Source organism: Schistocerca nitens, chromosome 2 (assembly GCF_023898315.1).
Source record: "Schistocerca nitens isolate TAMUIC-IGC-003100 chromosome 2, iqSchNite1.1, whole genome shotgun sequence".
Taxonomy (NCBI): domain Eukaryota; kingdom Metazoa; phylum Arthropoda; class Insecta; order Orthoptera; family Acrididae; genus Schistocerca; species Schistocerca nitens.
In genome coordinates this window covers 179,768,642-179,791,616 of record NC_064615.1, presented here as the reverse complement: position 1 = coordinate 179,791,616, position 22,975 = coordinate 179,768,642, and the positions used below count along the sequence as shown (strand labels likewise).

General features: G+C 39.1%; 2 protein-coding genes and 1 non-coding gene across 14 annotated transcripts in view; 2 read left to right on the top strand and 1 right to left on the bottom strand.

Annotated features, from left to right (window-relative positions):
• The window catches only part of LOC126235854 (cryptochrome-1-like), a 460,492-nt gene that overhangs the window by 95,650 nt on the left and 341,867 nt on the right, over nt 1-22,975 (bottom strand). The window lies entirely within an intron of this gene.
• LOC126235855 (probable glutamate--tRNA ligase, mitochondrial) overlaps nt 1-22,975 on the top strand; it is a 353,293-nt gene that overhangs the window by 250,114 nt on the left and 80,204 nt on the right. The window contains exon 2 of one of the 7 annotated variants that reach the window (XM_049944726.1): nt 20,896-21,130. The exons of the other annotated variants lie outside the window; for them this stretch is intronic. Within the exon in view, the coding sequence (XP_049800683.1) occupies nt 20,896-21,130 (235 nt within the window). The remainder of the gene's footprint in view (nt 1-20,895; nt 21,131-22,975) is intronic. 7 annotated transcript variants of the gene reach the window in all.
• On the top strand, nt 11,950-12,024 carry Trnat-ugu (transfer RNA threonine (anticodon UGU)). The gene has a single exon. It is a non-coding gene; the product is annotated as a tRNA-Thr (tRNA).

The following is a 22,975-nucleotide window of genomic DNA, read 5'->3' as shown; positions in this document are numbered from 1 at the left end:
TGTACAGGTACAGCTGCCCATACAGCTTCAACACGATACCACAGTTCATCAAGAGTAGCGACTGGCGTATTGTGTGGAGCCAGTTGCTCGGCCACCATTGACCAGACGTTTTCAGTTGGTGGGAGATCTGGAGAAGGTACTAGCCAGGGCAGCAGTCGAACATTTTCTGTATCCAGAAAGGCCCGTACAGGACCTGCAACAAGCGGTCGTGCATTATACTGCTCAAATATGGGTTTTCGCAGGGATCGAATGAAGGGTAGAGCCACGGTTCGCAACACATCTGAAATGTAAAGTCCACTGTTCAAAGTGCCGTCAATGCGAACAAGAGGTGACCGAGACGTGTAACCAATGGCACCCCATACCATCACGTCGGGTGATACGCCATTATGGCGATGACGAATACAGGCTTCCGATGTGCGTTCATCGCGACGTCGCCAAACACGGATGCGACCATCATGATGCTGTAAACAGAACCTGGATTCATCCGAAAAAAGGACGTTTTACCATTCGTGCACCCAGGTTCGTCGTTGAGTACACCATTGCAGGCACTCCTGTCTCTGATTCTGCGTCAAGGGTAACCGCAGCCATGGTCTCCGAGCTGATAGTCCATCCTGCTGCAAACGTCGTCGAACTGTTCGTGCAGATGGTTGTTGTCTTGCAAACGTCCCCATCTGTTGACTCAGGGATCGAGACGTGGCTGCACGATCCGTTACAGCCATGCGGATAAGATGCCTGTCATCTAGACTGCTAGTGATACGAGGCCGTTGGGATTCAGCACGGCGTTCCGTATTACCCTCCTGAACCCACCGATACCATATTCTGCTAACAGTAGTGGGATCTCGACCAATGCGAGTAGCAGTGTAGCGATACGATAAACCGCAATCGCGATAGGCTACAATCCGACCTTTATCAAAGTAGGAAACGTGATGGTACGCATTTCTCCTCCTTACGCGAGGCATCACAACAACGTTTCACCAGGCAACGCCGGTCAACTGCTGTTTGTGTATGAGAAATCGGTTGGAAGCTTTCCTCATGTCAGCACGGCGCCAACCTTGTGTGAATGCTCTGAAAAGCTAATCATTTGCAAATCACAGCATCTTCTTCCTGTCGGTTACATTTCGCGTCTGTAGCACGTCATCTTCGTGGTGTAGCAATTTTAATGACCAGTAGTGTATATTATAATAATTAGTTACTGTTCAAACAATTGAAACTCACACGTTTTTATGTTTTTCACTAAACCAAAAAGTATTGAGTCAATGGAAGTTTCGTTTTGCTTATTTGTAACAAGTCTTATCAGGATTCCGTATCCCAAATCGGCAAAAACGAAGCCATTACTGGATCACTTTGTTGTCCGTCCATCTGTCCGGCTGTTAAGAACCCTTTTTCTCAGGAACGGCTAGAAGTACACAGTTGAAATTTACGTCGCTAACAAAATCTAAGGTCACTTGGCGGTGTAATAAAATTAAGCTTCGAAGTCAACGCAAAAATATGGCCTGTTTCTGATACTCGCAGACACACTCATCATTGTTCATTGAACCCTCTGCCAGGCACTTTATTGTGAATAGCAGAGTAATCACGTAGATGTAGAACACCTGTAGCTTACTTCCCGTTGACACAGGATCATGAAATGAGTTTGTTTATAAATAACTTTTCTGTTACCTGCCACGATTTTCTTTTATTCGTATTTCACACAGCGCGATTCGGGAAATGATTCCCAATTTCAAATGCGTTTTCTCTTTGTACTATGCCATTTTTACGTAATGTTTTCGATGCGTGAGATTCTGCTTTGTTTTATTAACTTTACGTTTACTTATCGTCCATTCGTCCAGAGTCTCAAAATGGTTCAAATGGCTCTGAACACTATGGGGCTTAACATCTGAGGTCATCAGTACCCTAGAACTTAGAACTACTTAAACCTAACTAACCTAAGGATATCACACACATTCATGCCCGAGGCAGGATTCGAACCTGCGACCGTAGCAGTCGCGCGGTTCCAGACTGACACAGCGATCGGCCCCAGAGTCTCACACTTTCAGTTGCGTATACTGTGCACTGAAAGTTATGTGTGATGTTTAAAATGGGTGAGATTCTGCACAAGTGGACGATAAGTAAACTTCAGTGCACAGATTACATCGAGAATGTATACTGTGCAATGAAAGTTGTGTGTGATGTTTAACATGTCTGAGACTCTGCACAAATGGTCGATAAGCAAACTTAAAGTCAACAAAACTAATCAGAACCTCACACACCGAAAGCATTACGTAAAAATGACATCGTACAAAGGAGTAGGAGGAGGAAGACGAGGAGATTAGTGTTTAACGTCCCGTCGACGACGAGGTCATTAGAGACGTAGCACAAGCTCGGATTAGGGACGGATGGGGAAAGAAATCGGCCGTGCCCTTACAAAGGAACCATCCCGGCATTTGCCTGAAGCGATTTAGGGAAATCACGCAAAACCTAAATCAGGATGGCCCAACATGGGCTAGAACCGTCGTCCTTCCGAATGTGAGCGTAATGGTATTACAAAGGGGAACCGCACTTGAAAATAGGAATCATTTTCCGTAACGCGTCGTTTGAAATATGATAAAAGAAAATCGCGACCCGTAGCAGAAAAGTTGTTTATTAAAAACAACTGTTTTCACCGTCACAGGATTTCAAAAAACGGTTTATAGTGGACAAAATCAGAATGGAATAATAATATTTGGCAAGAAGCCAGGTTTCAAAGTACAAGTAATAATCCGAGAATAGTTAATTTGTAATAATACTACATAAGAAATATTTTTTGTTATTACTAACTCACATTCCGTTCGTAATCCGCCAAAAATCTCAGGAACTACTGTACGGATTTTGATCTGGTATTCAATAATAGGTAGAGGGAGTCACGAGGAAGGTTTGTGTATATAGTTTACAAATAATTCGTGCTAACTGGCTGAGGTACGATGAAGTGATATCCCCTGCCGCTGAAAACAGTAGCTTTGCCAGCAAGCGGTAATAGGCTTAAGTCCACACCACGCCCGCGCTAGCTTCGCAGGTCCTTTAACGAAGTGCTCATTTACGTACAAACATTCCCTGACAGTCTACGACTACGATATGTGCCGCAACTGTAATGCTTCAAAGCAAAGTAATACTCGTAACTGATGCAGGACTGCACTTATATTGTTTGGGATCAGGTTCCGCTATCCCATAAAATATCCATTACAGCATTCCACAGAACAATTTGGCATTTGCGAAACAACAATAGCCCTATGACGGGATTTAAAGTTTTGTTCTCTGGAGCCTTCCATCAAATATAATCAATAATCGCAACATGATGTGAGCAGGCGAAGTCAACGCAGCTGCAATCGCCAATTAGCATAGCATGTTAATATAACTCTAAAATTAACGAAATAAATGAAAAACTACAATACCGAATGCAACATCACACAAAAAATTTAAACTTAAAATTAAAACATTCTCGAAAGTCTTGGAATTCCTGGGACTAATATTTTACCAGTGTCTATATCGATAATAGGCAAAAATTGTCGAGATTCTCGATTCCCAGGATGGATGAAATATTTATGTACTTGAATATATACCCTTATCCACTGAAACTGGGCTTAGATCTGAAAAAAATAGTTACTAATACACTTCGTTGCTGATGGAAAGTGATTACTACGACTAGATGGAAAGTGATTACTATGACTGGACGGACCAGCAAACCAATAAATACAAGAGTGAAGTTGGCCTTTAGTGGTGTTCATAAGCTAAATTAATTCTCAAAATGAAGCTTTTTATGTGTACGAAACTGAGCGTTGACAAATAGTTCGTACTAACAATTTTGACTCTTGACAGTGAGACATTGTAACATTACGAGTCAAGACAGCTGTAACGGAACTTGAATAGCGTAAAGTTATCGTTAAAAACGCACGCCGCGCGATTTGTTACGATTTGGTCGGTCATAATAGTAGTAACATGCTTTTGAATACAATTAAAATATAACGGCGATATCTGTTTAGCGTTATTGGAAATAATATGTAATAAATTCATGGGTAAGGTAGCCGATCCTATAAGAAGAGGTAAAATTGGGCATATTAAGGTGTTTTGCTTTATATCGACTAAGCCGATGATACGGCGTCTTTTTTTTCCGTTTACTCTTAGAAGAAAAAAAAGAAAACAAGTAACGATGTGCTAATTGTGCGTTGTGGAAAATATAGGGGCGAATTTTAAATAGCTACAGTGTATAATCAGACTAAAAAATGGACATTCAGTTACGTAAAATAGCGGACAGTGAAGTGTGGTCATTAAATTGAGTACACCTACAGGGCGGTAAATTCCGGAATAAGTATATTCGCATCTCACGAGGGACGCGATATTGAGACCGTTTTTTTTTTTTTTATTATATCACGGAGAACGGGCTTCAATTTACAAAAAACGAGAAAAGCTGTATCATTATCATTGACTGTTGGTGTCAAGTAACCAAAACTGTTCATCAAAGGGTTTCGGTGAATGAGTGGTGAATGTGAAATGAAACTGTGAACAAAGTTATGTTAAATAAAGCAGAAGAGACAAGACAGTTTGGTAGTACCTGTTATTATTCCATACACTGTAACATTTCTTCTCGTTGTACGAAGCCTTTATAGACGATCGTTATGACAATTTGCTTTGAAGGGATCTCGTTACGAGTTAAGTTTTGGGGACCTGGTCAACAGGGGATAGTTCGTAGACCTTAAGTGCTGCAGCTATTCTGGAATCAGGTGCTACCGTGACCGTTGTGTGTTGTCAGTGGCTTAAGGTCATCATATCTCATGCTCTAAGATCGACGCGCCTTTCCTCTTGGTATAACGGTGTCTCACGGTAACCACGACAACGCCGACGGCGAAGGAAGTTACGGTAGAAGTGGCGCCACAACGTGGGGCTCGATCGAGGAGGATTGCTGCATCGAGTCGAGTGTCATCCGGATTCACGAACCCTAGAGTTGGAAAATATTGTAGCAGCCAGTGAGTCTGTCCAATGAAAGAGGTATTCTTCAATAATCGCTAAAAGTGAGCGATACTACCAGGTATGATTAAAATAACTGTATAATTATAAAAAAAAAGGAAGTTGAGACTTGTGATTTCGGTAGATAAATATATATATAAATACAAAGTGAAAATAAGTGTATGTCTTATAATCATGTCAAAACGAACGAAAAGAATACATGATAATGTGCAGTTGAGTAGAGTAATGAGTAGAGAGAGAGAGGAAAGTGAAGAGGATAGGGATGATGCATCCCATGAGCTCAATGTGGGACAGGAGACATGTACAGATAATAATATAGTTATTGATTTAGAGCCGTTAGGAGATTCAAATACAATGATAAGTAAGGTAAGCAGCGTGGGAGAACATACAGATCTTGAGGTTTCGGAAGTAGATCAGCAAGTTGAACCTCAAAATGGAAATATTAATCAAAAAATATTTGATATGCTGGTATCAATAAATACTCAAATGGGTGTAATGAATGGAAGATTTGGTTCACTAGAAAGAGATAATAAGCAATTAAAAGAGGACAATCAGAAGTTAAATGAAAAATTTGAGGCCAAATTTGGCTCATTAGAAGTTAAAATGGATTCTTTGGAAAGCAAACTGAACACCTTTGATTATAAACTAGAAAATACTAAGAAAGAATTAAAGACGGACTGGGAGACTCAATTAAATGCGAAATTTGGAGAACTAGATGTAGAGTTTTCTAACACCTTAGAAAGGCAATATAATAATTTAATGGGAAAACTTCATGACGTAGAAAAGAAATATGAGGTAGTTTCGAAGAGTTATGATGGCCTGTCCAATAGGATGGTTAAGTGTGAAAGCAGCTGTTTCAATGCTAGCGCACAGATAGAAGAGCTTTCGAAACAAATAGTCGAATTTGAGTCTGATGCTCGTAAGGGGATTGACAAGTATTTAGTAGATCAAACTAAAAGACTTGACGAAGATCTATCTGAATGGATAGAAATAAAAGGAAATGAAATTGTAGACAAGGTTAAGACTACTATTGGATCCCAGCCAAATGAAAATATCAATGAGTACCTAAGTAGAAATGATGAATTAATTAAGCTCTTCACTAGCGAATTTCAGAAAATAAAAGACAAAATAGTTGATGAGTTACCTAAATGGCAAAAGGAAACCAATCATAAATTGGCGGAGTTAGAACGAAAGTCATCACAAAATTTGTTGACAGAGGACGAACGTTCGGAGAATAGGTTGAAAAACAACCGAACATGTGATAATACGAAGTACAATTGTGGTGAAAATTTGCATTGGGAAGTTGATGATTCGGTTGGTAAAGATGATGATTCTTTTGGTCAGCGAGGATATTTGTCTTCTTTAAAGGTGGAGAACAGCATTTTTAAAAGTAGACAATTCCCAACATTCTCCACTGAAAAGAACAACCTGCATCCGAAAATCTTTATCAATAATTTCAAAAGAATATTTCCGCGTAGCTGGTCAGAACACGACCGACTTCAATTTATAGTATCCAAAATTACCGGAGAAGCCGCATTATGGGCCGCCGAAGTAAGTGAAAGTTGCCATACTTGCGCTGAGTTTGAACAACTTTTTTTGGCTAAATACTGGTCGTCGAGTAAACAAGAGAAATTAAGAAAAGAGGTTTACCAACCTGAGTATTTTAACAGTAAAAGGAGTACTTTAAGGCAATATTTTGAAAAGTACATAAATAAGACACGTTATTGGAGTGATCCAATTTCTCACAAGGAAGTGATCAGAATTTTGAAGGGAAGGTTGCCCATAAATATACGTGAAAAGTTAATAAATGTTCCTGACCACGATGTAGAACAATTCTTGTCGGTGATTGACTCTATAGATATGATTATGGAAGACGCAAGACAAATGAGTAGTAATCAAATGTCGACTCACACTCATAGTAATACGAGTAATTATAATAATAATTTAACGTATGATAATAATAATACCGAAAACCAGGTCAAACCCGCATCACAGGAGCGTGGACAATCTTCATCCTATGGTTGCAATAAAAACAATGATTATAATAAATATAGAAGAGATACTTACTGTGCTAGAGGTAAACCTCGATATGGTGACGCGAATGTGCATAGTAGTGATATTAATAAGAGTAACAGGTACCCAAGTGATGAACCCAATAGCATTCGACCTTGGGAAGATAATTCGAAGCATAATGTTCATCGGCAGGATGGAACAAATGCCTCGAGTCCTCATCCAGCACAAGGAGTTATACCAATGGGCGAAGGAGCCTCCAGTGTGCGACGGGGTGAATACCATAACTCGGATCATACTGTACGGATTGTGGAAGTTCATGAACCCCCACCGATGACTCAACGAGATAGATTAAACTAATACCAGTCACCAAATGCCTTCCTAGGATGACTGGAAAGGAGAAGGAAGGCAGGCATCAATTTGAAGTGAGAGTATTAAGGTACAACAATGATCAGGATATAAGGAATGAGTTAATTGAAGAAAAACCTGAAGTTTCTAATAAATGCGGACAAATTTTACAGGCAATAATTCCAACAAGTATAAATAATGTTGATGTTGAAATATTAATTGATACTGGAGCAACTATTAGTGTCATGACGTTGGACTGTTTAAAACAGATAAGCCGAGGGGTAAAAATGCCCACTTTTCCTATCACAGGATGTACCGTGTCTGGCGCGTTCAGCGCAAAAATGCAAAAAGTTGTGAAACAGGTACGTGTTGACGTTACAATACAGGGGGCTCAAATAGAAAGTACATTCCTGGTTGTTCCTAAAATGACAGTACCATGTATCTGGGGTTTGGATTTTTTATGTGAGACCGGTGCAATCATTAATTTAGAGAAAGGTGAATGTATATTTAATTCCAATGGTAACGTTTTGACAACCACCCTGAGAAAGGGCCGAGTAATTCCAAATCAGTTGTGTATGAATCTAATGGCAAAATATGTCAGTATTGATGATGAAAATGTGTATGATATATGCCTTATTGAATGTTCTGAAGAAATGATTGATAAAATGTCATTGCAGGAAAAGGTGTTAGAATCAGAATATTTATCTGTTATCCAAAGGGATGAACTGTACTACTTGTTGGAAGCATATCAGTCAATTTTTAGTAAACGTCCGGGTATAATAAAAGACTTTGAATACCATATAAAGACGTATGCACATAAACCCTTTTGTCGTACTTCCTATTCTATCCCATGGGCAAAGAAAGAAGTAGTCAGAAAGGAAATCAATAAAATGTTAGAATGGGGTATTATTGAGCCCTCAGATTCTGAATATTGTAACCCTCTTGTGGCGGTAATTAAACCCAATGGTGACATCAGATTGGTGTTGGATGCCAGAGAGATCAATAAGATCATTATACCTGTACAAACGCGACCGGAGAACCTAGAAGAGTTAGTACAAAAGTTTTATGGTGCCCGCTTCTTAACTTCTTTGGATATGCGTAGTTCATATTGGCAAACTAGAATATCGAAAGAATCTAGAAAATATACTGCATTCGTTTTTCTGGGCCGAAGTTACCAGTTTACTGTCATGCCATTTGGGTTGAAAATAAGCGGTGGTGTTTTCATATCGGCCTTAGATACCGTACTGGGCAGAGACCTTTTGAATGAAGTTACTTTATATGTGGATGATTTGTTAATTGCTTCTGAAACTTGGGAGGAACATTTGGACTTATTAAGAAGAGTTTTTGCGAAATTTTTGGAATACGGAGTTACTGTAAATTTGAGAAAATCCAAGTTTGCTCATAACCAATTGAAATTTCTTGGACATATAATCACTCCTGAAGGGATAAAACCAAATCCTAAAAAGATGGATGCGATTAACAGATGTGCTTATCCAAAGAATAGAACGGAATTAAAGTCATTTATCGGCTTAGTTTCATTTTTTCGACGATTCTTACCCAATCAGTTAGGAAGCCAAGACTGTCTGTTACGGCTGTTAAGAAAAAATGTCATGTGGGAGTGGAATTCCGAATGCACGCAAGCTTTTGATAACATCCGCAATGCTTTGACTAATGCTCCACTGTTACATCATCCGAGACTTGATCAAGATTTTTATATTGCTGCGGATGCTTCTGAAACAGGATTGGGTGCCACTCTTTTCCAGATGGACAATCCAGAAGATATCAGTACCATCAAAATAATTGGGTTTGCCAGCAGAACACTCTCTAGCTGTGAACGTGCATATTGTACTACTGAATTGGAAGTACTGGCCGTGGTCTGGTCCCTTAGGAAGTTTCGCTATTTTGTATATGGAAAGAAGATCATTGTATTCTGCGACCACAAAGCTTTATCTTTTATTTTAACAGGAAGGATGTTCCATTCACGTTTAACCCGGTGGGCCTTGCTACTGCAAGAATATGATATTACGCTCAAATACATCAGAGGGAAAGACAACATCATAGCTGATGCTCTTTCAAGACTACCGAAAAGAAAGAATAACAACGAGTGTGAAGAACGGACTATTGACTTTAAAGTCATGAATTTATCAAGGCAATATTGTGAGAGGCAGATTTCACAGCTATCTCGAAGTCTTCCACAACTGCAAGAAGATGATAAGTTGTGGAAAGCCATTAGGCATGCTGTTGAAAGCAAAACGCTAAGTCACTCTCAAGAACAGTATCAATTAAAATCTGGAATATTGTATCGGAGGAAGGATGAAGAAGATGTTTGGAAACTTTGTGTTCCAAATAAATATTTAGAATCACTAGTATGGTACACTCACTTGAATTGGGGTCATTTTGGTTCCGCTAAATGTACAGCCAAAATAGCACAATACTGCTATCATCCAAATTTGGGACGTATAGCTACAAATATTATTAAGAAGTGCAAAATATGTCAGAAGGCGAAACCCATAAACTATTGTCGGAAGATAGAATTACATCCTATCATCCCACAACAACCTTTAATGTTGGTGTCATGTGATGTCTGTGGGCCATGTCCCGTGACACGTGGACGGTTCAAATATGTATTGGCTTTCTATGATCTCTTTTCAAAATATGTGAAATTATATCCTTTGAAAAATCTCCACGTTCGACCCATGTTACGCAAATTTATCAACAACTATATAACTGAGCTTGGCAAACCTATAATGATCTTGACAGACAACGCTGCTTATTATACAAGGAAAGTATGGAGAGACACTATGAAAGAACAAGGAATCCAGCACATTTACATCTCAAGATTTTACCCTTGTGGAAATCCGGTTGAAAGAATCTTCCGAGAGTTGAACCGATTTTTACGGACGTACATACCCAAACAACATTATAAATGGATCGATTGGATTTATGAATTTGAGAAAGTGTATAATGACTTGCCACACTTATCGACAGGTTATTCACCTAACCAAATAGTATTTGGTGAAAGTATTGTGCCAGAATGGATGAAGAAATTACCTGCGATAGAACAAAAGATTACCAAGAAAGAAGATATGGTGAAGAAGGTCTACGAAAACCTGAAGCATCAAGCACAATTGAGAAAAACCCGTTTTGATAAAAATGTGAAGAAAGTAGTCACATATGATGTAGGGGAAGAAATTTTATTGAGAAATCACCCAAAAGCATCAACCAGGAAAAGACTGAATAAGAAATGGCAATATTTATATACAGGTCCATATAAAATAATGAAAATACCTCATGAAGGGAGCTACCTCCTGGCAGATTGTGATACTGATGTAATTAAAGGCTTGTTCCCTCACATAGACCTGAAGAAGTATTATCAATAAAGAGCAAAATATAGATTCAAGAAACACTGAATGATACCAAGACTACACTCAGTGGACTAAATAAAAGCACCAATGGATAAATACGTACTTATACTAACTTACAAAGAAAATTAAAGAATGTACCGACGATTTCCATGAGATACCTTCTTGGTATCAGCAACAATGTCGACGCTGAAATACGATTTATCCTCTCACCGAACAGCGAGGATGGATGATTTAAAAGTGGAATTAAGAGGAAAAGAAAAGGACCAAATCCTCTCTGGTTAAACAAGTGGCCTGATAAGGGTTTTGGCCTAGGATGCCAATCGTCGAACCCGGCTGTGATCCCTGCCTTGCACAGTCTGTTGAAGAACTGAGGGCTTCATCCAAGAAAAAAAAATGTGGTGTGAATATGAAGTGATTAGTGCGAAGTGTTTCTAAGACAACCTATAAACAAATGTGGAATTTAGTTAAGGGCATTTTGTCTAGGCCCATTAACTCAACTTAAATATTGTAGAATGTATGTACTGACTTGTTGAGTGAATCTGAGAGTGAGTGTATTCGCCGAAACAAATACCCTCTCCTGTCACAGTACACAAAAAAAAGCCTGTTCTGTCTGGAACCCTCTTCAAGACATCACAGTCTGGGGGGCCGTGTAACATTACGAGTCAAGACAGCTGTAACGGAACTTGAATAGCGTAAAGTTATCGTTAAAAACGCACGCCGCGCGATTTGTTACGATTTGGTCGGTCATAATAGTAGTAACATGCTTTTGAATACAATTAAAATATAACGGCGATATCTGTTTAGCGTTATTGGAAATAATATGTAATAAATTCATGGGTAAGGTAGCCGATCCTATAAGAAGAGGTAAAATTGGGCATATTAAGGTGTTTTGCTTTATATCGACTAAGCCGATGATACGGCGTCTTTTTTTTCCGTTTACTCTTAGAAGAAAAAAAAGAAAACAAGTAACGATGTGCTAATTGTGCGTTGTGGAAAATATAGGGGCGAATTTTAAATAGCTACAGTGTATAATCAGACTAAAAAATGGACATTCAGTTACGTAAAATAGCGGACAGTGAAGTGTGGTCATTAAATTGAGTACACCTACAGGGCGGTAAATTCCGGAATAAGTATATTCGCATCTCACGAGGGAGTGTGCCTACGAATGTAGTGGTGTGGACATGTTGGGAATGTGGACCTCACGGGGAGCGTGCAAGGGATAAGTCCCTGCAGACGCACTTTCCTCTGTGCCCGCGGTGGCTCAGATGGATAGAGCGCCTGCCATGTAAGCAGGAGATCCCGGGTTCGAGTCCCGGTCGGGGCACACATTTTCAACATGTCCCCAATGAAGTACATCAACGCCTGTATCCAGCTAGGGTGTCTATTTAATTATCATTTCATTTCTAGCAAAGCTGCATGGTCATTCACGGTAACTGTTCTTTCGGGAACAGATACTACAGTCATATATAGTTAAAATATGGCTTCCCGGCATTGACCTTCTTGTGCGAACGCACACGCTATGCCCGAACTCGTATGGGACTTGGTAGATTAATCTGCCACGAGTAATGAGTATGATGGGCAAACATCTATTAGGCGCACTACGAATGTAGTGGTGTGGACATGTTGGGAATGTGGACTTCACGGGGAGCGTGCAAGGGATAAGTCCCTGCAGACGCACTTTCCTCTGTGCCCGTGGTGGCTCAGATGGATAGAGCGTCTGCCATGTAAGCAGGAGATCCCAGGTTCGAGTCCCGGTCGGGGCACACATTTTCAACATGTCCCCAATGAAGTACATCAATGCCTGTATGCAGCTAGGGTGTCTATTTAATTAACATTTCATTGTTAAGAAATAGATTCTATGCATTGAAGGATTGCTGAGATAACTCACAGTAGTTGTTTGGTAAAAAATATAACATAAATAAATAATAATAACAATAATAAAACATCTATCATTCCACATAGCACTTTCCTACTATATATTTTCCTTCTTTTTCCTTTCTTAACTGATTCCCAAGGCTGTGCGATGTATAATATTAAATACCTTATTCCCTTCTGGAACTTGAAGTCTCTTTCATTATAGAAAGATGCTGACTCAGTTTTTCATGCTAGCAGATAGAAACTTGTCAGATATTGATAATATAATATAAATGGATAGATCAAATATCTACTCACCAAGCAGGGCCCAGGGAACACACACACACAAAAGGATTTAACTTTTACAAGCTTTTTTAGCCGTTGGCTCCTTTTTGTGGTAGAAGAGTTAAAGGGGAAGGAAGAGGGGGAAAGGTATAGGACTGGATCAGTTTAGGGAAAGGGGTACAGTTCAGGAAAGTCTCCCCTGACCTGGGGTTCTGGGTGACTTTCCTGAACTGTACCCCTTTCCTTAATCTGATCCAGTCCTTTTCCTTCACCCCTCTTCCTTCCCCTTCAACTCTTCTGCTAGAAGAAGGAGCACTGGCTCTGAAAGCTTGTAAAAGTTAAATCCTTTTTTATGTGTGTGTCACCCTGCCACCACTTGGTGAGTAGATTTTTTTTTCGGTCAGTCCATTTACATTAAATAGAAAGTTGTGGTAAATAAAATGATGCTGGTGTCAGCTAATAGTGTGTGTAGTGTTTGTATGTTTGCAGTGACTGGGTGTGAGGCATGAATGAACAATGTAGCATTAGCCTTTTACATTATTAAATGACTTATTTGTAAAACAATATTGTAAATTATGGGTAAACCAAATGAGGTAGCACTGTTTGAAACAGAGTGGCCTAGTGTTTAGAGGGTGGAGGCTCCAGTCTTCATGCAGCCATCCTAATTCTGTTGTTTCCCTAAATTACTTCAGGCAAATGCTGGAGCACAGCCAACTACCAGTTCTATCTGTGCCATACTAGATCTTTAAGTATGTAAATGTCTGTGTATGTGAATTACTTTATTTTTTATTGTTCTTAAATTGTAATGCCAAGACATGGCCAATATCCTTGTAAAAGAGATATACAGATGAATAAAACAACTGCTGCTACTGCCACTGCTACTACTACTACTACTACTACTACTACTACTATTGCTACTGTGACAGGTCCCATTTCCTGGCACAGGTTTTATGGAAAACATGTTGTTTGCATGTTCTTCCACCTGGAAATAAGAGCTGTTGACTCTTTGGAAAGTATAGGAGTGGATGGAATGAAATAGAACTCTCTGTACTGTTTATGCAAGGTTCTTTGATCTACGGTGTTTCCCATCCTTTTCCACTTTACCATCAGCTTTTTGTGTGGAGGTCATATTCAGAGTGACATAGAGTTGTATTTAAGGAAAAATTAAGTTTAGGATGGAATATAACAATATTATGAAAAGGAAAGTTTCTACTCACCATACAGTGGAGATGTTGAGTCACAGAGTAGGCACAACAAAAAGACTGTCACAAATAAAGCTTTCGGCCAATAAGGCCTTTGTCAAAAATAGATCACACACACACACACACACACACACACACACACGACTGCGGCCTCGGACAACTGAAACGCAGTGTGGTTTCAGTTGCCTGAAACTGCAGTCGTGTGTGTAAGTAGCGTTTGCGTGCGTGCGTGCGTGCGTGTGTGTGTGTGTGTGTGTGTGTGTGGTCGGTCTATTTTTGACGTAGGCCTTACTGGCTAAAAGCTTCATTTGGGACAGTTTTTATGTTGTGCGTATCTGCGACTCAGCATCTCTGCTGTATGGTGAGCAGTGACTTTCCTTTTTATAATATTGACAAATTTTCTTGTGTATTATTAAGTTTTCTTCCCCCCCCCCCCCCTCTCCCCCACTCTCTCTCTCTCTCTCTCTCTCTCTCTCTCTCTCTCTCTCTCTCAAGGGATTAGCCTAACATTTGCTCAGATTATGAAGGAAGACCAAATTATGATAGCTGGGTGTGGATTTGAACACCCCTCTTCCTCTTAAATACAAGTCAGTGTGTTAAAGACACTTGGTATGATGCCCAACAAGGAAGGAGGGGATGACATTAAGATAAAGAATAAGTGTGGGGGGAGGGGGACATACAGATATAAGGGGTGTTAATGATAACTTTTACAATATACCACAGTTGTGTAGGCGAAGTTCAGATGAACAGTTTGATATAAGACATTTGTGTTCTGTCAGACCCGGAAACAATCTCAAATTGGTCTACAAACATCACTTAGGCTAATGTGCATGAGAACCGCCCCTCTTATGCCACTATCTTGGTAGTTTTCTCTCTTTAGCCTTCTTACTACAAGACGAGTGTGTTTGTAAGGGCTGAGTTTTGATTGGATTGGAAATGTAATAATTTTTTGTGTAATGTATTGAAAAGTCTTTTCATTTCATTACTTTCACAACAGAGTTTAATTCACTAATGTTAATGACATCCAGTGAAATAAGAGGGCAACAAGATATTACACAAAATGTTTCTCCCTTTTGTTCTTTCTCCTCATATATAATATACACAAAAATGGGCTGTTTTTTAAATCTTCATGGCAGTCGGTTTTAACATAAAACAGCAGAGTTTTATTTATAGCTTATCGGCTTACGATTAGAGTACTACCACAGAATCTGAATCATCTAGAACTTTGTAATCCAGCCTGTTTGCAGATTAAAACTATACAGGATACTGTCACTGAAGCTACTATCCTCACAGATCCAGCAACTGGAGAAGTCTCTCACATATCCTATGTACCCTAATGGTCCCAGTCGATTTACCCACACATTTTGAGTGCCTTCATTTCCCAATCAAGATTTTGTTTGGAATAAAAATAAACAAGGCTCAAGGTCAGAGAGAGGAGGGAAGGGGAAGTGGATGTAGAGAGGAGGAAAGAGTAGAAGGACAGAAAGATGGGGAAAGGGAGGGGAGGAGATGGATGGAGAGAGAGGGTGGGGGGGGGGGGCAGAGAGATAGAGGAGAAGGAGGAGGTTAGGATGTATATCCAATACCAATACATACTTAGCAGACACAAAGCATTGGAGGGTTCACTAGTTAAAAATATCAAATTACAAACAGTCACCGTGTTCCCTTCAGGCAGTAGGCCTAAGCTGTATGCCTAGTCTCTATAGGTGTAAATGTTGAGAAGTACTTGAGTGAACAGTAGTCTTATATGGAAGTGAAACTTGAGCATCAAGCAGTGTGCCGATGAGGAGAATAGAAATTTTGAAATGTGGTTACAGGAGAATACTAAAGATTAGGCAGGTAGATCGAGTAATTAGTCAAGATGCACTGGAGAGAAAAGAGTTGTATGGCACAATTTAACTAAAAGAAGAGATTGCTTACAAATCACTCATGTGACCCATCTCAGATAATGCTCAACTTTGCATATAAGATAGGACTAACAGGGATAATGAATATATACAGAGAAGGGCAGCACGAATGCTCACAGGTTTGTTTGATCCGTGGGAGAGTATCACAGAGATGCTGAAGAAACTGAACTGGCAGACTCTTGAAGATAGACGTAAACAGTCTGTAGAAAGCATACTTATAAAGTTTCAAGATCTTGCTTTAAATGATGACTCTAGGATGTAGAGATAAGATAAGACTAATTACAGCATGTACGGAATCATTTAAACAATCATTCTTCCTGTGTTCCACACGTGACTGGAACAAGGAGAAACCCTAGTAACTTGTACAGTAGGGTATACTTTCTGCCATGCACTTAGAGTGGTTTGCAGCGTGTAGATATACAATGGCCATTCAGTATATAATGCCCCATGTTGTTGGTTTTTTGAGATTATCTTGAAAACTATGCATTGGGTAAAAATAGTGGGTAAGACAAGTTCGTAAGCTCAGAGGGGAACATCAAATGAAACTACACGTGACCCCCAGCCCCCACCCCCTTGGGTGGGGCAGGGGGCAACTTCTAAATCTTAAATGGAAACCTCCATTTTTATTGCAGATTCGGATTATCCATAAAAAAGTAATCAAGTTTTGCCTGAAACATTTTTTTAAACCATTGACAGGTGGCACTGAAATCGAGAAACATTAAAATTGGGGAAGAACTCTGATTTATTTAGAATGATCCGAGAAGGATGCATCAAATCGATAAAAAATGTGCACCAATTCTTTCATTACACCAAATCAAGCTCTTTTATATCAAAATCTCGTTAGGGAACTCTTCACCATTGCATTACTCACCTGACTTTGGTGCTACCATGGCCAAACTGCGAACTATGGCTCAGTATAAAGGTCAGTGCAATGCGATCAGACGTCACTTCACTTTCAGATTGTGAACCGTAAACATCAACTCACGAAAGTAAATTATTCTTTAGTGAAACATGGCTCACTATCCTCCTACAGAGATTGTTGATATGATGTTAATTTTAGGTGAATGCCATACCAATTACGCAGCAGCTGCGCAGTTGTATGTGGATTGTTTCCCAAACAGATGACATCCAAGTGAAAACATTATTCAAAATTGCACTCAATGAGCTGGAAATAGTTACAAGCACCATCCACCTTGTCATTGCGAATACAATGAAAATTACGCTTGGACCCTTACTGTTCTCGCCTGTGTTCAACTGGATCCCAAAATGAGTAGTTGTGTGATTCAGAGACAAACTGGAATACCGAAATCACTGTTTTGAGTATTTTGAAGGCACATAAATGTCATTCGTATCATATCATACTGACATAGGCATTAATGCTGAAAGATATGCAAATACGCGTGCATTTCTGCCAATGGGCCTTGGAAATGATAAGAGGTGACAATGATTTTTTTAGATACGTTATGTTCACCAATGAAGCCACATTCAAAAACAATGGCAAATTAAATTGTCATGATTGTCATTATTGGTCCCCTGTCAATCCACACTGGTACAGATCCGTTGACAATGAACACAAATGGTCGTTAATGGTCTGGTGTGGAATTTGAAATGGTTACTTGATAGGACCATATTTTTTTGATCAAAATGTTACTGGAGAATCTTTTTTACAACTTCTCTGCAATGATTTGTTGGAACTGATGGAAGATGTTGATCTAGAAACTAGGCAACGAATGTGGTTCCAACAGGATGGAGCAGCTCCCCATTATGCTAAAAATGTGTGGAACGTTTTAAATTTATGATACCCTGGTCGGTGTATAGGACGAGGTGGACCAATTCAGTGGCCTCCATGTTCACCAGACCTAACATCTCGTAATTTTTTCTTGTGGGGTTATTTAAAAAAATATTGTTTATGAAAGACAGCCCACAACCCGAAACGATATGGACCAACACATTCGAAGAGCGTGTGCAGCCATAAGACGGAATGTGCTGCTCAAAACTGTGGACAACTTTCGCAGACAATTGACTTTATGCATTGAAGCAAATGGGGATAATTTTGAACAATTTATTCATGGCAAATTTCATTAATTAACCATGCCAAATTGTGAGAGGCAAGGGGACTCTCACTAATGAAGCACCCCAACATCTAAGAGGCAAGGGGCTCACACTAATGAAGCATCCCATGGGACTGTCATTCTACTATGTCCATGTCGTTGTTCCTGCATGACGCTAAAAGTAGGATACAGTATATTTTGTACCAAAAGTAGCTTTATTTGGCATAATGAAAGAATTGGTGCACATTTTTTATCGATTTGATGCGTCTTTCTCAGATAATTCTAAATAAATCAGAGTTCTTCCCCAATTATACTGTTTTATTGATTTCAGCGCCATCTGTCAATGGTTTAAAAAAATGTTTCAGACAAAACTTGATTACTTTTTGATGGAGAATCCGAATCTGCAATAAAAAAATGGGTGTTTACATTTAAGATTTAAAAGTTGACCCCCACCCCACCCAAGGGGGTGGGGGCTGGGGGTCACGTGTAGTTTCATTTGATGTCCGCCTTATCCAATATTTTTACCCAATGTATAGTTTTCGAGATAATCTCATCCGAAACTTCAGATGGACCACCCTGTACATCAACATGTCTTGTCCATGTCCTATTTTTCTATGTAATCTCCATCATTTTTTATAGCCATACGCCAACATTGTGGAAGAGCATGTATTCCCTTCTGGTAAAAGCTCTTGTCCTGTACACATAGCCATGTTTGCACTGCATGATTGACACTCTCGTCATCTTCAAAGTGTGTTCCCTGTAAGGAATCTTTAAGCAGTCATCACAAATAATGGCATCTGCAAGATTTAGCGTGTCTGGAGCTGTGGCTGTGATAGGACATCCCAAGCGTGGCTGATAATGGAGCTCTGTTTCTGCATTTCCTGAGGCTGTAGCTCCCTTTACCCATCAACCAACTGTACTCCTATCAACTGCAGCATCACAATAATCTGCACACAAACACTTATTATGTTCACCACATTTTCTTTTTCTGCACACAAGGCTTCAATAACAGCACACTGCTTGTAATATGAGTCATATGTAGACACCATTTTGATGTTGTACTACGGCTCTGCCATCTGACAGAATGGTTTGAAACTTCACCGGTGCACAAAACAGACATCAGATGTGAAACCCCAACAAGGATGTTTGTCTGTGTTTATTAACAGCTTTTTTTTTTAAAAAAATAATGTGAGGCATTACTTATTGACCGACTCTCATAGATGTAGAAGAAGAGGAAGGTAGATAGGACATATCCTAAGGCATCCAGAAATAATCAGTTTAGTAACAGAGGGAAATGTGTGTTTGTGTTTGGGGGTGGGGGGCGGCAGCTAAGGGGGTCGAGGCTTGAATATAGTAAACAGGTTCAAGTGGATGTACATTGCAGTAGTTACGTAGGGATAGAGAGAGTTGCACAGTACAGACTAGGATGGAGAGCTGCATCAAACCAGTCTACTAAATCGGAAGAGAAGAGGAAGGAGGGGGCAGCTGGTGGAGGATTAAACTTCTGTAAGGTGTTGCTGTTCTGATGAAATTAATTAGCACACAACAAGGATGAATATACTTGTACAAACAAATAGAAAAAAAAGGGAGCACACACTTGTAAATTATAAGCATATAGTCATATTTCCAAAATAATTTGTGATGTGAATAGGATGAAACATACCACAACATTAAGATTTAATGTGCAGATGATACATGAAACATGACACTAGGTAACTAACTAACTTTACAAAAAGCTCAGAAAGAGAACATTGCTTTTCAAGAGCTAGTTGGCTCATGAAATAATGTAGGGGGCCTAATAAGAGTTGAGAGGACATGAGTATGCAACTGTGACCAGCGAGGATCACCACATGTGGAAAAACTGCTCACATGTTGATGCAGCTGCCCATGATCTTATAGTGGTAGCAATGATTGAAGTGGGCTGAGTGTGATTGAGCAACTGCCTTTCCATCAACAAGGTTCAGGTGGCTTGTAATTTCATCATTCAGATTAGTCCTTTGAGTGGCTTTTTCACTACCTGACTCTGGCTACCAGTTCAAGTGGAGGTGAGCTGAAGGAACAACTCCCAGCCACAATATTGTGGAAGCCAAGGGCAGGCACCCATCACAGCTGGCTAAGATGCAACCACAGTGCAGAAAGCTGCAAGTGCACCTTGTGTGTACCCTAGTTCAGGAAATGTGATATTCCTGCACCTAACAGCCAAAATTGTCGCCCTGCTTCTTGTGCCCAGACTTTCAAAGCAGTCTTCCTGCATATATTGGTAACATTGTTGGTGACAAATAAATATGTCATCAATATCAGACGTTATTGGACAAAGTAGAATTGAGAAGCAATTTCATGGGATGACAAAGTGTTATGGCAATAATGACTATTACATTTAGCGAGAGAAGGAATTGGCTGATTAAAGTTTGGTACTGCAAGGATAGGTGATTTTTATTTAACTATTGCACTTGAATGGATTCACTACACATCACCCAATCATTTCTCCTAGTGGCAGTTTCATCGTTGGATATTCAAGCTATAATTTTATAAAGAGAGGAGAATAGCTGCAGTCTCTCGCACTCATTTCAGGAAAGGATTTCTACAAACACAGTCTCCATTGTTAAAAATCCAGCCAACCACCCATGATGGTTTCAGTTTTATTCTGCTTTTTATACAACCTTTAAGCAAATTTGCAGGCACATTTGATACAAATAACAGTATACAAATTACCATTTGCACTGATATATATGTTTATTTCGAAGTCCAGTTCTTGTGCATTATTTGTCTTTTCTGCTAGTTGTAAATAATATTTTTGTGATAGTGGTGTTTGTTTTATAATTTCAAAGGCTATTATATGTGTACTATTAAATCAATTGTGTATTGTTATTACTAATGTGTAATTCTTTTAATTTAGGTCATCTCCACCTGGGAGGTTTGAGAACAGCTTTGTATAATTACTTATTTGCGAAATCGCACAATGGACGGTTTGTACTTAGGATAGAAGATACTGACCAAAGTAGGCTTGTGCCAGAGGCAACAGAAAAACTAGAAAAAGACCTTAATTGGGCTGGTATTGAGCCAGATGAAAGTCCATTACAGGGTGGTCCATATGGCCCGTATAAGCAATCAGAGAGACTGAATTTGTATAGGTAAGTTCTTCTTCATCCAAAATGTCAATTTTTGATCTATTGTTTATCATACTACTCTTCTGTCGCATAATACAGAATATTAATTACTTTAGTAAGTAAATTTGTTAACCAGGTAATTTTTGTAGCAAATAAACTAGTACTATCAGGACATATTATCATTGAAGGAGTAACTTTAAAGACAGTTACTCAGTTACTTATCTTATTACTATGTGTGATCAATTTGTCTCAGGTTTGTACAACAGAAATAAAATTATGCATTCTGGTTACAGCTTTTTGTTTATTGTACCAGGCAAAAAGTGTCCCAATCACACAGTAGCTCTAAACATTTTAAGTAACAAAACTACTTGGTTGTATAAGAATTGAGCAACATACTGAGTGAGAGAGAAATCAGTACTGAGTCATGCGGCCATACCTACAATAATATTTGTAACTTTGTTATAACTTTATTTACAATTAGATTTCTTGTGCCATATTGCTTGACTTTTTTTAACTAACAAAATTATAATTATGATGTTCTGTTAATGGTTCTTTATACTTAACAAAATTATTTCTTCAGTTATTAAGGGCTTTAACATTTGCTCACATAAATTTGAACTTTTAGTACTGTATCATGTTAATTTTACAGTAAGTATAGTTCATCACAAAACAAAGTTTAAATGAAGTAAAACTCTGAAAAATAAAGTTTAAGTAAAACTAAAAGACTATGCAAATTAGCTTCATGTATTGTATTCTATGATATTTTCTCTCTCTCTCTGTCTCAAGCACTCGCTCGCTCACTCACTCTCTCATTCAATCCTCTTTCCCACTCTGTTTCCTGTGATTGTTTTCCGATAAGTATTTTAGCGAAGGAAAGGTTTATGAAGTGTGAATGTTGAACCATTCACAGTTTCTCAATCAACAGGAGAAGAAGAAGATGATGATAGAATAGTAAAGTCAGATTTAATCGTAGAAATGAGACAGTAGAAATTGCAACAAAGGTTTGTTGTTTAGAGTACATAAATTGTGATTGTCAGAAAAGTGAAACACAGTTAGTTGGGGCGTGGGAGGAGAGGGGGAGGGTATAGGAAAGGACAAACTAAGAGTTAGAAAGGCGGAGAATGATGTGATCAAACTTGCAAATATTTAAATGTGTATTTGTAAGTCAGTAAGTATGTCCTCCAACATTGTAACTTCTTCTATTCCCTGAAAGACACTTTCTTATGCATTGTCTACTGTCATTTGTCAAATATCTAAGACTACAAAATTGTCTCGTGTAACAGGTATAGATTCTTCTTAGCTTCCCATGGTTTACATCTGTGTTACTTTTATTTAATATTGTAATGGTAGGCTGAGGGTGGAGTACAGTGCCAAGAGAAAAGACAGCCACCATGCTATAGAAGGGGCAGTGAACAGAGTTAAAGTTAAGAATAGAAGGAATGTGATTACTTGAATGTTGTATGTGGTAATTTTGGTAGCACTTGCTCTGAGCTGTGACAGGAAGGCAAGGAATGTTCGTTTTAAATATCCTGTAAGTGAATAACATGCGACAGTGTCTTTTGCAGCAACGAAAAGAAGCTAATCTTCCATGTCTTAATCACAATGAGCAATATATTTGAGGGGAAAAGGATTGCATCCCAAAACTTATGAAAAATGTCTGTTTTTCTTTCTTTCTTTTTTTCCATGTCAGGTTGCAGCATGTTGGGCATTTTGAGACAGGTGGGTGGACTCTCAGCTTTGCAGCACAACATTGGTCGCTTTGCTCCTAGCATTGATGGCATCAGAATCATTTAGTGCACCTCTGTTTTGAGATCACATCATAGTGGGTACTTTTGAACAATGTTGGGCGATAAAGTTTTCGTAAAACTC